Source organism: Maylandia zebra, linkage group LG1, assembly GCF_041146795.1.
Source record: "Maylandia zebra isolate NMK-2024a linkage group LG1, Mzebra_GT3a, whole genome shotgun sequence".
Classification (NCBI taxonomy): domain Eukaryota; kingdom Metazoa; phylum Chordata; class Actinopteri; order Cichliformes; family Cichlidae; genus Maylandia; species Maylandia zebra.
The window spans coordinates 21123051-21140879 of NC_135167.1; the positions used below are offsets into that span (position 1 = coordinate 21123051).

General features: G+C 38.8%; 1 protein-coding gene across 2 annotated transcripts in view; it reads right to left on the minus strand.

Annotated features, from left to right (window-relative positions):
* Positions 1 to 16447, minus strand: part of tub (TUB bipartite transcription factor) — a 63235-nt gene extending 46788 nt beyond the window's left edge. For both annotated transcript variants that reach the window (XM_004543183.4, XM_004543182.4), the window contains exon 1: positions 16219 to 16447. In XM_004543183.4, coding sequence (XP_004543240.1) covers positions 16219 to 16274 — 56 coding nt within the window. In that variant the 5' untranslated portion in view covers positions 16275 to 16447. The remainder of the gene's footprint in view (positions 1 to 16218) is intronic.
* Between the last annotated feature and the right edge of the window lie 1382 nt (positions 16448 to 17829).

Sequence of the window (17829 nt, forward strand, 5' to 3'; positions counted from 1 at the left end):
TGTAGGCGCTAAAGCTGACAGATCTGACAGTGGTTGTAAATATAAGATGTCTTTGTAATATAAAATAAGAGATCTCTGTGTGAAAGGAGTCTGAGGCAATGCTGGAGCTATTTTTAGACGGTGTGTGTGTGAGTGAAAATGCAAATGAGTAAGTAGTGAACTGTTTAAACCACAGTTGGTTTTACAAATACTGCTGCAAACATTGTTGAGTGTGTGTTTCAAATGCCATTTATGTTCATTAGAGGGTTATAAATAAAGTTTTGAGTTGCCGTAGTGGATGTATAGTAATTGACTGAGTTTGAATGTAGATATATAAATATATTGAGTGCACTGTACATACTTAAGACTAACACATTACTTGCAGTAGTAACTTTTCTCCAGCATTAGTTGCTGGTGTGGTTTATTTTTTCAATTTCTTGTGTGTGCGGTGAGAATTAATAGGGGTTTCAATTGTTTTTTGTTTTTGACTTGCTCTTTTTGATTATGACAAGCATGTCTAAAATACTCTTAGGAAAGTGTGTTTTGAGTTATATTCCTCAACTCTAGTCACAGTTTAAGTGTGTGAATGCGGTGACTAGAAGGTTTTGAATGATGAATAAAGGTGAGAGGTATTTGTTTGGTGATGTCAAGTAGGATGTTTTAAAGTTTGAAAGTGTTTTTAATTTAAGAGATGCATGAGTGATGTTATAAGAGTTTGAGTTTCTTTTTCTTTCAGTTTAAAAAACACATAAGTACATACACTTGGTACACCTGTTTACTCTTTTACTTTATTAAAACAGACGGTGTATTTGAGTTTGAATTTCAGTAATTGTATGTTGATATGGTAATTTAGTTTATGTTAGGTGAAGGAGATGTCCATCTCTGCGTCTTGTAGGATTGAAAGTGAAAGTTGAAGGTTGTGATGTGAATGCTGTGAGTACTCGATTTGAATGATTCTGTGTGATGTGTATAAAATACTAAATAATAATGACACTATGAAAGTTGATAGTAGAGTGAGTGCAAGGCGGTGTGTGAACAGAGGAAGTCTGAGAGAGAAGTGTGTGCGTAGGCAAAATGCAGAGTGTGTGCGTGAAATAAGGGAGTATTGTTTTTACATCAAGGTTTAGTAGAACTAAAGTAGAACGTTACAAACAGATAAAGAAGGTAAAATGAAGAGAGAAAATAACTGACAATTACATTAATGAATAGAAAACACACATACACAAAGTGCCATATGTGAAATTATTTTAGGAAGGAATCAGAAGTGAGATAGTTTAATATAAGATGCAATGAAGGAAGCAGCTTACACTCCTTTAATTTCCAGAGCCAGTGTGTTCCCTACCCTGCCCACTTGGGCCCCGTATCAGGCGAGTATGGAAGGCTGGATAGCCCATGACGGGTAAGATCCCACCTCGAAACGCTGGGACAACCTAAGGCAGGCACAGTCACGATTACTCGGCCTCACTCAGTCCCTGTGAGCTCAGACTCACTGGTGAGATGAAGTGAAGAAGACGGGACCTCAAGGGTAAAGCCGCTGGGCTGAGGCAGAGGGGGAGAGTGGCAAGTGGAGCCCTACCTTCTGGCTGAGGACAAGGAATGCTGCTATTTAAGGGGATATCAAAATGAGGGTTAGTAAATTTGGGAAAGAAATTGACGGCTTAAGTGGAGAATTATGAAGGAGTCTGACACATTGCAAAAGCAACATACACAAACAAAAAATGCATTAACCTTATAAAGACAAGACAAGCTCATGATGATTATTTGTATAGATACTGATTAAACCTGGCTTAGAACACAAAGATACGCAATGAAGAACAGCTTGCTATTTTGTATGAATGATACAATGGTGTGAATGTTTAATGAAATACACTTGAGTTTGAAGCTGAGGAATAACTCAAAGAAGCTATATGACAAAGGGAGTTATGAAAATAAAAGTGATTAAAGTAGTTTTAAAAAGAGTGACTTAGGAGTGCTCTCTCGTACTGAGTGATCAAGTAGTGATCACTGTAGAAAGAAATAAAATGATTTAATGAGTTGGTAATGTTTAAACATATGTTTCTCTTGTTACAGCAACTCATTGAGAGATGACTCAGTATGCAAATTAGTTGGAGTGAGTGGTGACGAAGGAACTTCCTGTGTGTGTGTGTGACTGAGGAAGTGACTTTCAGAAGAGGAAGCATAGCAGAGAAGAGAAGTACAGAGTTGGGTAGGAAATTTATAGTTTAGTGATTATATGTTGTCGTAAGGGGGTTTTATGCTGAATTTCAGTATGTTAAAGGGGGTGATTTTTGTGTGCAAATTGTGTGGTTTTAATGAGACTTTCGGTGTATTGAGGAGGTGAAATTATGTGGTGGCAAGACTTGTGTGTTTAAGGTTGTTGAGGTTGTTGTGGTGATGGGTTGATTCTGTCAGTTAGGTTTGGGTTGTTGTTTTTGTTTTTAATAGAGGGAGTTTTAGGAAACATCGACATGTTTAAAATTGGTTCCATTATTTTGTAACAGTGCACTTAAAGAAAACCTGTCAGGTGATTTTGTTTTGTGTTCTCATGAGCTAATAATCAGCTCTATTTTTTCATTTCTGTTTTAAGGAGGCCTGCAACAGTGAATAACGGCGCTGAAAATTCTCGGGAGGAGCAAATATAAGGGGGCTTTCCAGATTACAATTGGCTGAGGAGAAAGCTACCTGGGGACTATTCAGGTCGTAAGTCCCTGTAAAAAGGATTTTATGCGAGTCAATCCAGTCCAAAAGCATAAAGAAATATTTTCCTATGGAAAATAAAAAATGACTGAGCTCATTTTGCTGAGGGTGGAGAATCTGACGCGGGAAGCTCCACTATTAGCATAAATATGGAGTGAATGTGTGAGTGAATGTGAGGATGAATAAATGTGGACAAACAATTTGCTTTTACCAGAGAAAATTTATGTTTTGTTTTGTTGACTGGGGTTAGATTATGGGATTATAGTATATTGTTGGGAGAATGCCAAATGCTAAAGGGGAAATATTTTTTGATATAACTCAGTTACCATTAATTGTAGAAACACATGACGGATAATTGTTCTGTTTTAAGTTTATTTGTAAGATATAGATTGGAAAATGAGTGGGGAAAACTGAGCATTTTTAAGTTTTGTATAGTATCTTGACACATGAAATGTATCAAGATAAAGGGGGGTTTAGGGTGTATTAATTTAATTGTTTAATAATTTAGGATCATTTTAGGACTTTTGGGGTTTTTGATCATTTGGATATGGTAAAACTGAAACTGTTATTTTTATGTTAAGGTTAAAGGATTAAAGAACTGAATCCTGTTTAGAAGATACAATGCCGGTTTTTCAAAGCTGTGAATAAATCCTTTGGGGAAAATTAGTGAGGGTTGAAGGAGGAGAACAGGTTTGATTTCTTTTTTGATCTTTAGAAGTAGTGGTTATAATGTAGGCTTACACATACAGATATTACATAGGAGGTATTTTTAGGATAAAGGGGAGAGCTTATAAATAGAAATGATTTTTATACATATTGCATTTTTTGATATGAGTTATTGAAGTTATTGAAGGATTGCACACGCTTACAGAGACAGAGTTAAGAAACACACATGACAGTATTGATTCCAGGCAAAAGGCCTCAAATTCATTTAGCTTTTTGACTGAACTTAAAGAAGGACCAAAGAGGAAGGAAAGCATATATTTTGGTTAAGTCTGATAAATTAGAATTAGAAGGTATTGTTACATTAAAGGGAGCAAATGAAATAAAAAGGCTATACCAAAAACGGGTTATAACATAGGAAATGTGAGGTTAAAATGAAGTTAACACATAGGAGTTGTTTGAAGGCAGCATTTAGCTATGATGAAATGTATACAGGAGTAATTGCTTATATGCTTAAACTTAATTGATTAAAGTGGTTGTTTTCTTTTGGAGCTTTTAGTAGAATAGGCTGGTTCTAATGATTTTTTGTTAAAAAGGTGGACAGTTTGTGCACAGGATGTTGATGATCAGATAAGGGAAAAATAGAGCGAGCAACCGGACGTGAAAGCAGGGCTTAAAGGATTTTAAAGGGATGAGTAACGTTGAAGAATATATATAAATATAAGTCAATAAGTTAAGAACATAATTAGGATCAGGCTTTTGATTACAGAGTCCCAAAAAGGATAAGTTAGGGAGATGCAGGAAAAGGTGTTTTGTTTCCTTTGCAGAAGATCGATCTCGGCGACCACAGGAGGGGCGAGGATCCTGGAGATCTCGAGGTCCGAGACCACCAGAGAGGGACCGAGAAAACCTAAGCTTACACATGGAGTGTTCTCGAATGGGAGCTGGTTGAGCCAGAGGACGGCTAGAGAGGGTCTGAGCGAGGACACAATGTATTGCGACCTCTGGTGTTCCAGAGGTCGAGAGAGGGAGTGTGGAGCAGGGAAATTATTTTACTGCTATTGTTAAATAATTGTCATCATTACCATTGCATTAATAATATAATCTGGAGTTTATATTGCATTCACGGGTTGAACAGTGTGTGTCTTTCAGAAAGGCTAAAAGTCACAGGCTGACAGGAAACAGGCTTGGAGAGTTTTGCAGAAGTGAAAGTTATTTTGAGCAGCAGGCTAAGACGAGGCTTTAACAATGTAACAGATAGCTTTAAGATGGCCTTAAGATGTTTATGATGATGTTAATTTTGTATTTCAGATGCAGTTATGACTATTTTATACACAGTGCATATCTGTGCTTATTAAAGAGTTGAAGCTCAATTGCTGTCGGCGTACAGAGTGTCTTCCCACACGTGTGTATTCATTAAAAATCATTGTTTGACCAAGAGCTTCTGGACCAAGGGTGGTTTGTACTCTCCCTCCTCAATTTTGAACCTTAACATGTGAAATCCCAGAAATAAACCCTAGACAAAGTGAATCTGTGAACTAAGGTGTAGGTCTATTAGGTTATGTTGTGGTGATCCTCGAGTTGGGGGATGGGTGTTCATACTGGAGTGCAAAATCAAAACCAATGGAAGATGGACAAGAAAAGTTCAAAGCCATCAGGGGCTCAGTTTAGAAAAAAGAGAAAAGAAGAGGAGGAGAAACGAGCAAAAGATACAGGTAAGCAGATGTGTCACTGGATAATGGCAGGTCATGTGTCCTGAAACAATCAGAATCAGAATCAGAATACTTTATTAATCCCTAAGGAAACTATGTGGGTTACAGTTGCTCCAAGAAGAAATGGTAAAAATAGTAACAGTAACAGACTAAACTCCAAACAATACATTATGTTACAGATTTTACACATTTAAGAAATAGCACTAATATATACAGATCACTCAATTATAAATATCAAGGATTAACAGAGGTGGTTATAAATAAATATCAAGAAAATTGACAAGAATATTCCAGAGTAGAAAAGCGTGTGTGTAAAAAGGGTGTAACTATTGCAAGGTTCACAGTGTGTTAGATGGAGGAGTTGTACAGGGAGATAGCCACAGGCAGTCAGTGTCGGTCGGTCAGTGGTGCTTTTTGGTAATCTCAGTCTCTCACTGAATGTGCTTATGTGACTAGCCAGCATGTCATGGAGTGGGTGGGAGGTATTATCCAACATTGTCTTTATCTTGGACAACATCTACCTCTCAGACAAAACCCTAACAGAGTCCAGCTCCATCCCCACAACATTGCTGGCCTTGTGGATCAACCTGCTGCCCCAGCATGCAACAGCATAGAGGATAGCACTGAGCAAAACAGAGATACAACAAGATAACATCAATTAGTAGGGACAGTGAAAACGTCTGTTAGTCTCTTGGCTATGATAGTAAACAGTAGACACTAATGTAGCTTACTGAATCTTTTGGACTGTGTTCAACACAATATTAATTAGTCATTGTCAATTCTTGATTTGTCCTATTCTCATTGTATGACGAATTATGATGGCTGTTTGGTAGCCGTTTGCATACTATGCATACTCTCTCTTCATATGTGTGTGTGTGTGTGTGTGTGTGTGTGTGTGTGTGTGCGCGCGCGCGTTTCTCTGCTGAAATTCAGTATGGTTCCGACAACAGTTTTATGTTAATGTACAATCCTTAATACGTTTATGTGTGCGTGTGTGTGTGTGTGTGTGTGTGGGGGGGGGGGGGGGGGGGCACAGGGAGTGTTCGCCCAGGGCGCCAAACAGGCTAGGACCACCACTCCTTAGACAGTAAATGCAACGAAACTTTTGAGGAAAAAACACGCGTATATATTGTTTATCGTGACTCTGGTTTTACGTGGCCTATCAACACAATTTAAAAGCTATATCACCTTGTTGCTTTGTCATCTTGAAGTGGTCATGTGATTGGCTTACGACGACTACTACATTCTTCCTCACTCAAACAACAGCACTCATGCCATTGTTTTGCCCCCTTAGCTCCAGGTGTTGTGCTAGAAAGTGATCATCTGCAAGAAAGTGGTAGCCGTCCGCGGGAGAGCGCGGAGCTGCTAAAGCTGTAGCGCACTGATTACTTACAGTTACTTCCGTGCAACTGATATAAGATGCGGTAAGCTGAACACAGCTTCAACCGTCTGTTTGTTGAAAAATAGTAACACCACCGCACAGCCTTTTCTTGTTAGTAACGGTAACGGCGTTGTAACGATAGAAATGGTAATTAGTTAGATTACTCGTTACTGAAAAAAGTAACGTCGTTAGTAAAGCTGTTACTTGTAACGCGGTTATTCCCATCACTGGTCCTGACAGTGCTAGTCTGGTTTTGAGTCTGGTGTCTTTAATTACTCTGCTCCACCTGGCTGGTGAAATATTGCAGAAAGTGTGCAACAGTAAACACAGTATTGGTCATATTTTTTGCCTTTGCCTAACAAGCATAAATTCCCTGCTTTGATCCCAGGAGGAGCAACAAATCCCTTTGGGGTTGTGTCAGGAAGGGCATCAGGTGTAAAAATCTGCCAAATCAAACATGTGGAGCTACCTGCTGTAACGATCTCTTGTGAACAAGGGAGCGTCTTAAGGACCTTATCCTAAATTTGGAAGTAGTGAGTTGGGATGATGGCAGCCATGACAATAACCTGCTATTATTCAGCAACATACGGATCACTGATTTGTAGTATTTTTAGTATTTGCTAAATAACAATACATTTTTTCTGTCTGTGTAATACTTTCGTTCACAGGAAAATATTTCAACAAACACTGATTAAGGTGTCATGACAACCACTTTCACATTTTTCTCAATGCACCCTCATTTCCCGAGTTTGTTATATTTCTTTTGGTTTTTGTTATTATTATTGCGGAAAAATTCAGCCTTCTCACATGGACACTGATGAATCAATCTCAATCCTTTTTGTTGGCTTATTCGCGGTTCCCATGTAAAATGCATGCTTCTTTTGTGACTCATTTTTAAAGCCACCCACAATGACCCAAGCACACAACAGATTCCCACTTCAGAAGCTCTCGGTATATTTCAAACCAGTGTCATCTAGCACTTATCACAGACTTTGATTGCGACGAAGTGAAATCCATTATTGTTTAGACACTAGAAATTCATGGCATGCTTTCTACACTAGTAGCTTAAAAAGAGAGCACACATAAACACCGAGTGTCAGCATTTACTGATATGGGCACTTCACACTCCTGGCCACAAATTGATCAACTGCGATCGAACCTAGAATGAGCTGTGAATCAGTTACATTGGGGGTGTCACTGCTTAAACAATGCATTTCACATGGGTCTGACGTAGTTGTTTTAGTTTTGTTTGTGTACACCTCTGATAAACGCACCAGATCGAATACAGGCACAGGAATCGAAAACTTTCAAGAAATTCCATCACAGTATTACAATCTTTACAGTACTGTTCAACAATGCAACAAAGACTTCCAAAAAATACAGATTGATGGCACATTCGCGTAATATGCAACATGTTTTGCCAACAACTGCCAACAAAAAACAGAGAAACCTGAGGACAGCAGTTGCATGTCTGGTTGTGTTCTCAGAAAACAGCTGGTGGGATACTCATCAATATAAATAGAGCAGTGCTGCATGATCTGCATTTGTGATGAGTGATCAGAGATTAAAGGCAAAAGAAAGAGTCAACTTTACTCCTACGTGGCCCTCATCAACATTGTTTTTCAATGACACATACACGTTCATGCAGATGAAATAGGCTGCTGTGTCTGCTCTCATCTGTCCAACAGATAATCACCGGCTAGACTGCCGTCGTTACCAGCTTTCAGCAGTGTGTTGAGGAGTCTTTCAAACTACTAGGAAATAAAATATCTAAGGAGCATTTCAATGTTACAACCAATTTTACAGACAAAATTGAAGAAAAAGAACAAAACAAGATGAGGGAAGAGCCTCCATGGCTTTAAATGGTTAAATGGGGAAACTAAGAAGAAATCTACATACACAATATAAGCTATTTTCCCCAATTTGCTATACCTAACTATTCAGCTCTATATACACAAGGGAGCTGAAAGGAAACTGAGCTCTGGAGGCTCTGAGTTGCATCTTATCAGGCCATCTTGACCCTTCATCTCTATGATAATGTTCAGTGAGTAGGTGTGAGAACAAAATGTGTCCTCAGCATGTAGGTCCAAAATTGAACAGGCTCCACCATGAAATACCAGCAGAAGCACGTGCACACAACACGCCTATACACCTACAAAATGTAGGAGAGCTGTAAAAAGCAAATTCAAGTCAATTGGAGTAAACACCCAAGTTTCTCTTCATCACCACTTACTCCTTCAGCTTTCAGTAGAAACGACTTGTTTAAAATGTAGCTAGATTTTCCCCGGCATACTATAAAGAGCAACAGCTACAGCTACAGAAATGGCTCCAAGATCTGATCTTTTTTGTTTTGTTGTGTTTTTTTTCTCTCTTTCTCTCTTCCTGTAACCACAGGCAATAATTGCAATAATGAAACCTATAGACTAGAACATGCGCTTAACCCAATTAGAGGTGTATATGTACGTCCTTTTCTTTCTTTCTTCCTTTTTTTTCCAAAATATGTTCAACCAATCAGTGATGCAAAATGAAAACAGAAAATGCCCTGGGTAGCGTTATGGTGGTGTCCAAAAACACTGTGAGAAAGAAAGCTCTAGGAATGCTTTCTTTCATCTGCACAATTTGGACAAAATTAGGACCATCTCGTTTCAAAGAGATGCTGGAAAAAGTGGTCTAATTGATTAATTTTGAGGCTGAGCTTTTGAAATTCTTTATTTTGAAAATCTAAAAATCCTCCCATGGATGCAAAATTCGTTCAGCAATAGTTGTTCAACTGCTTGTTAATACAACAACAACAAAAAAGCTTAGTACAAAAAGTATGATTTCTTTATTATAACGACAGTTCTTGACAGTAGGTCTAATATCATTGAAATGCTTTTTATTTTCCTTTAAATGCTGCATTTGTAAGGAAAATGCATTCGTGGGTTGAACCGCAGAGCTGAGTATGTCGGTTGCGCCCATGAAAAACTTGCCAAATCTTCTCTGCCAATGCCAAACAGCTGATTCTGCTATTGACTTTTGTGTAGTATCATTTATTGGATTTAATGACTGAAGCCTGAAGAAACATGACATTTCGAAAGTTTAACAGTTTATTCCTTTAACAAACTGGGACTTCAGTTTTATGTGGAAGAACCATTACATGACCAGAACAGCCTGGCACCTCCTCCTCATGGTGGTCACCAGCTTGGTAATATACTGCTAGGGCATGGCATCCATTCTTCAACCAGTATTTGTCACAAGTCAGCCAATGTGATTGTGTTGGTCACTCTGGCATGAACAGCAGTTGCCAGCGATCAGCAAAGCTCTCTCTACACCTTCTCTGCACCTTACAATCCAACTGCTGTAAGGCAGAATGTGGATGAACATCCTCCTCCTCCCCATGTTCAGCTTCCAGTGCACGTGTTGCCAGCCAAAATGAGCCTGATGGAGAAGGAGAGCCTTGGCAGGCCGCCTGGCAGCCCCATTAAACCAGAGATTGGCTGCGTGCAGTGTGTTTCCAGATTGTCCGGGTAGAGACCTCTCGGTCATCTACAAATCCACAGAGGAACAAACCCGTTACGTCTCATAGTACCACAGTATTCCAAAAGAGCACTTTGCTCTCAATGTACAGGCTTACTTGTCATACATAACTGGAGAGGCACATTAGACACCTCTTCTACTATTAAAATTAGATTTGAAGGGTTCCTTTATGATAAAGTTTGGAGTAGGGGCTGTGTTACGTCAGCCAGAACCCAACCTCAGTAATGCTGCTATAGGCTCAGGCTACTGTAGGACCTCCCATTCATACAGCAATCAAAACTATTTTCCTCTCTGACCGTCCTTCCCTCTCTTGGCTTTTATATACAACCATTGCATGTCATTAGGTTTGTCCTTTCTCTCTCCTGCAATTTGTGCTTTGCACTCCGCGCAGGTATCACTGACTCCCATGATGCATCTTCCTGACCTCTGGATAATGGTCCCACCAACCTGCTGAGTGTTTTATATTAAAGATTGCGGCTTTTTTCTTTCCCCTTTTCTTTGATTTTTAACCAATTTTGAGAGATGGGCTTCCTGAACCTGGTTGGATGAAGGTTTCTTCCTGTTACCGTTACAGGGAGTATTTTTATTTTTCTCCTGACTCTCTTTCCAAAAAGAAACTGTTCAGTTGTGAGATCTTTTGGGAAATGCATGCTGCATAAATAAAAACTGAATAGAAATGATAGAACTGAATCATCTACACATCACCCAGTATTAAAGTAAAAACACAGCGAGAATTAATTTCTACGTATCAGCATCTTTGTCACCATAAAACAATCAAATAAGCCTCATGCTATTATGCAATGTTTATTTTTCTTGGCAGCTTCCAAAATGGTAGCCCATATCATCTCTGTAATAATAAAACATTTATGTTGATACTGAAAATCTTTGTGTACTTACTTTTCTTTTCTACACAAACAAATTGATCAGAAATCAGTCGGAGAATTAATAATCCATCCCTCTTTATTAGGGAGTCTGTTCATAACACAGGTGCATGTCTCTTCTATTTTTCTAGACTAATAACCAGAAAGAAATGAGACTTGGGGTTTGGTGATTCAGCAATTATATTAGTGACCTAAATTTGACCCCTGATGCTGATGTCCTGCGCTGGCAAGAAATATCCACATCACACAAGCAATCACTCTTAACTGGCTATATCTCCTCTAGGGTGAACGTCAGTCTATTGCAGCAGTTCATTAGCAGAGAGGCTTCTCATTTGGGCACGCCCAAAACAATGCATTTGTATAATGAAGTAATGGCTTCAGGGCAGAAACACATGAGATGAAATTGCTGCAAACACACACAAAAAACCCCAAAACACATCCTTTAAAGCACAGACTCTGGCACATCTTATAAACCAATGATTTTAAAACACTATAAATATAATTTTACAGAACAAACTGTAGCAGGCTGAGGGACCAGTGGCTCTGACAACAGATTCTTGGGAGATCCAAGCACAGATTTAGAATACTAATTTCACTGTCTGAGCCCTACTGCTGTCACAGTATGACCTCGTCTGTGCCGCTTGTGATCAATGATACAGCAATGGTACCATTGATTTTGTATTTTAGATTGCTGGCTGAGTTGAACTAAAGAGGAATTGCTTCATTAACGAACAGCATAGAGATTTTATGTCAAATCACTTTTTTTTTTTAATCGAACTTTTAAAAACAACAGCAGTGCTTTCTTCCACGTGACAGACTGACGACCAGTCCGGGGTGAACCCCACCTCTCACCCTCCAGCTGGGATCGGCTTCAAGCTCCATCTGAATTGGATAAGTGTAAGAAAATCAGATGGATAGATGAATAGAGGGATGGATCATCTGCCTTGGCTGGATTAACAGTCCAACTATAGGAAATATACAGAACAGGTAGTGCCAACATTCAGCAGGCAGGACTCAGTTGTAGGACGCGTGCCAGGGACTATTACTGAAGATATGTGTAATAACTGTGCTTGTAGCTGATACACACTAAAAACTGCTGGGTTAAAAATAACTGAATTTGTAGCCCAGTGGGTCAAATTTTGGCCGAGCCACCCCTCGGTTGCTTCAACTCAACAGGGTTGGATTATTGGTTTGATCCAGCATACTGGGTTAGGATAACTATCCAAAAATTGGGTTAAATTGACCAATGTTTAAAGCTGAGGTTACAAAAAATCATAACCCATCACAAAGGTTATAATACAATTATTATTTGGGTAAAATCTAAAGATTTGTACCTACTTTAAATTCAGCATATAAAAAAATGAATTTAAGATAATTCAAGATAAAAAGTACTTTTATTGCCATATGACACATAGAATATAAACAGCAAAATTCATACAAAATATATCAAACAATAAAAGTAAAATACAAGTAAAACTTTTTACATGTAAAAACCTCAATCATTAAAAAAGTGGTGACTTTGGTTTTTTAAGAACATAAAAAAATCAACTCAACACTTTGGAAAAATGGCAACAGGTAAACTCCCTCTCAGATTATTTCATGTACCTTTATGAACACTGGTTATACTTACCACTGTAATGTAAATGTCACTGAGGAAACTGCTGATTTTCTCCAAAATGATGTAATTAGAATTCTATTATTGAATTTGAAAAAAAGTAGCTTTTGTTCATAGATCAAGACAAACACAAAAGGTTTTTGTAAAACCATTTACGCAAAATAATTTCCAATGTTTAAAAAATTCTACATCTTAAAGAAATGCAAAACTCATTGCTATTCTCCTTTCGCCGTTTCACAGCATGGAGGGGGTGATGGTCATCAATGGATTCAGTGTCCAGTGCCACAAATTCGGAAATAGGACACACTGAAGGCAAAGAAATGCCTTTCAAATCCTTTTAATTTTTTACAATAGTTTGGAGTTTACTGTCACAATGCTCTTAACGGTTCCGAACAGGGGCTCCCCATCTTCAGAGTGAGACAACAATAGTGTCATTCCTGATCTGTAGTTTGTACCCTTGCACTCAATCCAAGATGGCAAAAACCCTTCTGTGAAAACAGAAATTCCCTAAAATCCACTTGTCAGTTTTTCAAAATCATCTACAGCACCAAGCAGTCTGGTGCTTCCTGGCTCAACTTCAAGGCGATGAGCGAGCATCTGGCCGGAAAGAAGAGTGTAGCACATCATTATTTGATGTCTGTAAGCTTGGGTTTTATAAATCTTCGGAAAGTTGCAGTACACATGACTAATTAGCAGAAATGAACTACGCGCTCCAATTTTCTGATGGCTCCAGAATAAGGTAGCATGAAATGGTGACTGGGTTTCAAGTGTCTAAGAGGAAAGAGCTCCAAATAAAGACAGTGGTGTTCCTGAATAAGATGTCTCAAAAAGATTACTGTTCCTTGCGTTAATGAAGGAGAAAGAAATCAACTCCATACGGCTAAGCAATAAAATGAGTAACTCCCAGTATTGGTTTCCCTCTGGAAATCCCCAATAATGAGAGTTAGCAGTCTGAGTAAGCACCATGTCTATATCGCTGTTTGCCAATATGCAGAATCATATATTAAGCCATTGAGTTTGATAGCTGATGGCTTGTTGCGACTATCACAACCCCCATAGTCAAAACTGGTCAATCTATAGTTAAGTTGCTCAATAGTCAGGACTTCTTGGTCCATCAATGCATTTAGCACTAGCTTAATTTCCCAATCCCCAACTCCTTCAAGGATATCATGCATAATATTGGGAGCAACATTGTCAGTGACATGATAGAACAGCAACTTATTAAGAGAACAATCTCTTTTAATACCAGTTTGAAATTGGTGACGTAGAAGAGAGACTGAGATGTAGTTTTCTTTATCACACACTGCTGAAGGATCTTCAATTGTCTGTACCTTCAGAACATCTCTGTGTATCCGACACCATCTACACACACTGTTGCCAGCAAAACTTTCTGTGTAGCCAAGTATGCTGTTGAGTCCGACGCTGTACCCACAGATCTGTGCCATTCTAGCATTTACACTCCCTTCGAATTGTGGGATTTCCACCTGAAAGCCATTAATTTCCAGATATGTAATTTCATTCACAATTGCCTCCAATACAGCATTTATTCCATGGGTTTTTACATCATCAGTCTTGCTTACTGCCAATAAGAAGTGAGATTTTTAGACTAGCAAGAAACTCTTTTGGCATGCACTTATTGATATAGTGATATATGATACAACCCTAGTTTATGGACTGATAGTTTTGATCCAAGTGGATTTACCATCTCACAATCATCATTGTAAAGTGCTAATAGAAAAGACAAATTCTCAGAAAGAAGAAGAGTATTTGCAAAGAATGTTTCATCTGTAAAATCTTCAAGGGCTGTTTTTTTTTTTAAATTTTCTCCATTGTTCCTGGACTTTCAAGAATGACTTTCAAAATAGATTTCAGAGGAACATACTAGAAGGTGTCTCACACTGCTACTTGTTTCACTGTCCCTGTCTCTCCATCGATTTCCTGCATATAGGAAAACCCAGGGAAAGGAACTGCTTCTGGCTGTATGAAGTATCCAGACTGGGTGAAATACTTCATTTGTCTATATTGTGATTCAAATCCTTAAAATGGTTCAGAGGCTAATGCAAACTCCTCTAAAAGTTTATCTGCGTTTGGAGTTTCAGACTGGCCAGTCTCTCTTAAGAAGATGCCCCCGCCCCCAATTGTTTATTATCCCATAGAAACAGCACTTTGTAGGATTATGCAAGGCAGCTTACAGACTAAAGTTTCTGCAGATATGTTTTTCAAAGGTCGGGCTGCTTTATGCTTAGTTTAAATCTTGTCTCAGCTTTACGGTGGTAGCGTATCTTTAGTGACAAAAACTCCTTTAACGTTATGTTTATCTTTTGCTCACTGCAAATTTAGACTGAGCCATGCTTGAATATTGTGGAGAGAGGTATGCTTGTAAGTGTGCTGTCTCGCTACAATAACTGACATTAACAGGTGTTGTGCTAATATCAAATGTAATTACATAGACGTCCTATTCGACTTAATTGTTATCATTCTATTATAAATTCTATTATAAACCAATAAACTGTAATTATCAAAAATAACCCCATCACTTTTAAACTGTAAGAATTCACCTTTTACTTACCATGTTTTATTTCATGGAAGAGGAGAAGTCCAGTGATATATTATCAGGTTGATAAGATAAGATAAGATAAGATAAGATAAGATAAGATCTAGTTGAAAATGATGGTTTGTGAAGAAAGATGTGCCTTCTTCTGATGCTTGTCTTCAACCCAACCAATTGGGTAAAATTTAACCCAATATTTGATCAAAGCTACCGAATCTATGACCCAACAGAATTAGTCAAGCTGTAGAGTTAATTAAAGAACCCGGCACATCGCCAACCCAACTCCTGAGTCATGACTTTTTAACCGATATTTGGCCATACTAACCCAACCTACAACCCTTCGACTTCCCAGAAATTGAGTTGTGAAAATAACCCAGCATTTTTTAGCGTATATAGATAAACATGTAACAGAGTGACACACTCAAAGCATGCTATGTTGGAGTCATTTTCATTGGGCAAGGCCATTCAGAAGGACTGACTCATTCACACTTACCACTGACATTATGGCAATGCCATCCCACACACACCAAATGAATGTTTTTGTTATTATGGCATGCAAATGTGTCATGAATTGCACACTTTCAAGCACATTTCATCTTCTTATTTGAGCATCTTATTAAAAACTGCTACGGTGAAGCTGAGAGGAACAGTGGCTGTACAGGGTGGGTGTATCTTTTATGCTTTCTGTGTTCATACTCCACATGCCTGTTTTAATTTTTAACAAAATGTGAGGTTTTGATCACAGTCACCCCTACTGGGACCCAGTCTGCCAACTTCCTGCCTAATTAAGTGAAGCTCTGGGATCACTGTAATGAACGAACACAGTCACGTTTCCAGCATAGCTAGATAGATAGGTGGACAGAAACAGCCTTAAGCATAAACACTTCAGCCGTTCCCAGGGGAATGTTTTGGTAATGGTGGGCTGCCTGGGAAGGTAGGACATTTCTGAATACATCATGACAACACAGAGTGAAGCAAACATCCGGTGTAGCAGACAGCAAACACACTACGATGCTCAGGCTACTGATGTACTCTTATCACATTTCTCATTTCCTGCTCGGTTTCACCTGCCAACTAACCTAATTCCGCAGGGGAGGGGGGTCCCCCAAAGATGTACAGCCTAAACCTTAAGAATATCGCCCTTGAGTGACAGTACATGCGAAACGCATCACACCTCATACTGGTTTAAACATACAATTGGCATTATGGGAAAGCTCGCTTACCTGTCATAACTCCATCTACTGTAAGACATACTCCTGTTGCTGCTGACTCCCTCCATGGCAGGGATTGGACTGGATGGTGAGACGGCAAAAAATAAAAAAATAAATAATAAAAGAAAGGAAAAAAATCAAAGCGCAAACGCTGCCCTCCTCTTCGTTGCCACGGCAAAGACGAACTAATGGAATCGCCGTTTAGTGAATGAGCAGGATGGCTCCGCGCAGCCAGGCGCTATCCTATGGACTATACCACTACAGAGAGGGGAGCGAGCGCGAGCGCTGTCAGCTGCAGTGCACGCGCATCTACCAATTTCAGTCGTTTACGGCGCCGATTAGTTATACAGACTGACTGCGCCCTACATACACTTCACCCTAATTAACGAGTCCGCACCGATGTATGGCACTACGCTTTCTTTTGATTGCTGGCATGCAAGGACATGAACGCATAAGCATTTTTTTACTCATTTCCTGACAGCTGCACAGTAAAAGATACTTGTATGTATCAGCTCACTGCTGACTGATGCTTTTTTGTTTTAAATAAATGAATACCTGGTCACACACGTGGACATGCTCATTTGGCAAACTAATCCACGGAGTAAAGGTGCCAATTGGGGTGAAAGACAAGCAGGAAATCCTCTTGAGCTTCACCTGTAATAGCCTTCCATTTATGCCAACAAATAAAAATACAAACTCCTTCAAATTTCTCATTTTCTCGTATTTAATCTCAGGAGGAACGCGCCTGAGATTGCACTAATGAGCAACTTTCATTTTCCAGTTTCTGCTATTTTGCAGGCGCAAATATCACATATGCTCGAATTTTGACATTGCTGTTACTCTCTAGAACCTATTGCACAAATAGTGGCATAGTGTGTGTGATTATAAAATCAAAATATCATTAAATTATAGTAAACGAATGATGTAAATTCTTTCAGTTGACAAGGAATTATGCCAAGGAGCTGTTAAGATGTTTATGATAGCCCGTTATTTTTGCTAAAACTTATTAAGAGCTAAGTCCTTCCATCAATTTGTCATCGAGCTTTATGTCTCTGTATTATGTGCTCTCTATATAAACCCAGTGGTTCTCAAACAGTGTAGGCAGACCTCCCTTGGAGGCACAGAGCTACTATATGTAAGACTTTACTGATCCTATCTTACTGACCTTTATTTCAATAATTTACTTGGGTCATTTTTTTCTATCGGCAAAAAAAAAAAACTGTGGGTTGGGTGGTGTTTTCTATCATCTGATGTAAGGTATGAGAGAAAAATGAGAACCATTGCCTTGACCATGTTCTGGTACATGTACTTAATAGCATTTCCCTTTAGTCAAACAGTTACCCTGTGGTTCAAATACATGCATGTAGCTGTTTATGGAGGTTTGCTTTTGCACAGTTGTGTGAATTTAACTGGGTTCGGGGAGCTTATTAAATCATTGTCAGTAACATGTTTTGGTCTCAAAGACTCAAAATGAGAAGAAAGTATGAAAAGGCGACTGATCTGTCTGAATCTGGCCTTTTTTGGTCTGTTTTAGGTCTAGACTACACGTTTATTTCAACACTTATAGAATAAACATGTGTATTATTATGTAAGGTGTCTGGAAATGTATATGCCTCGGTTAAA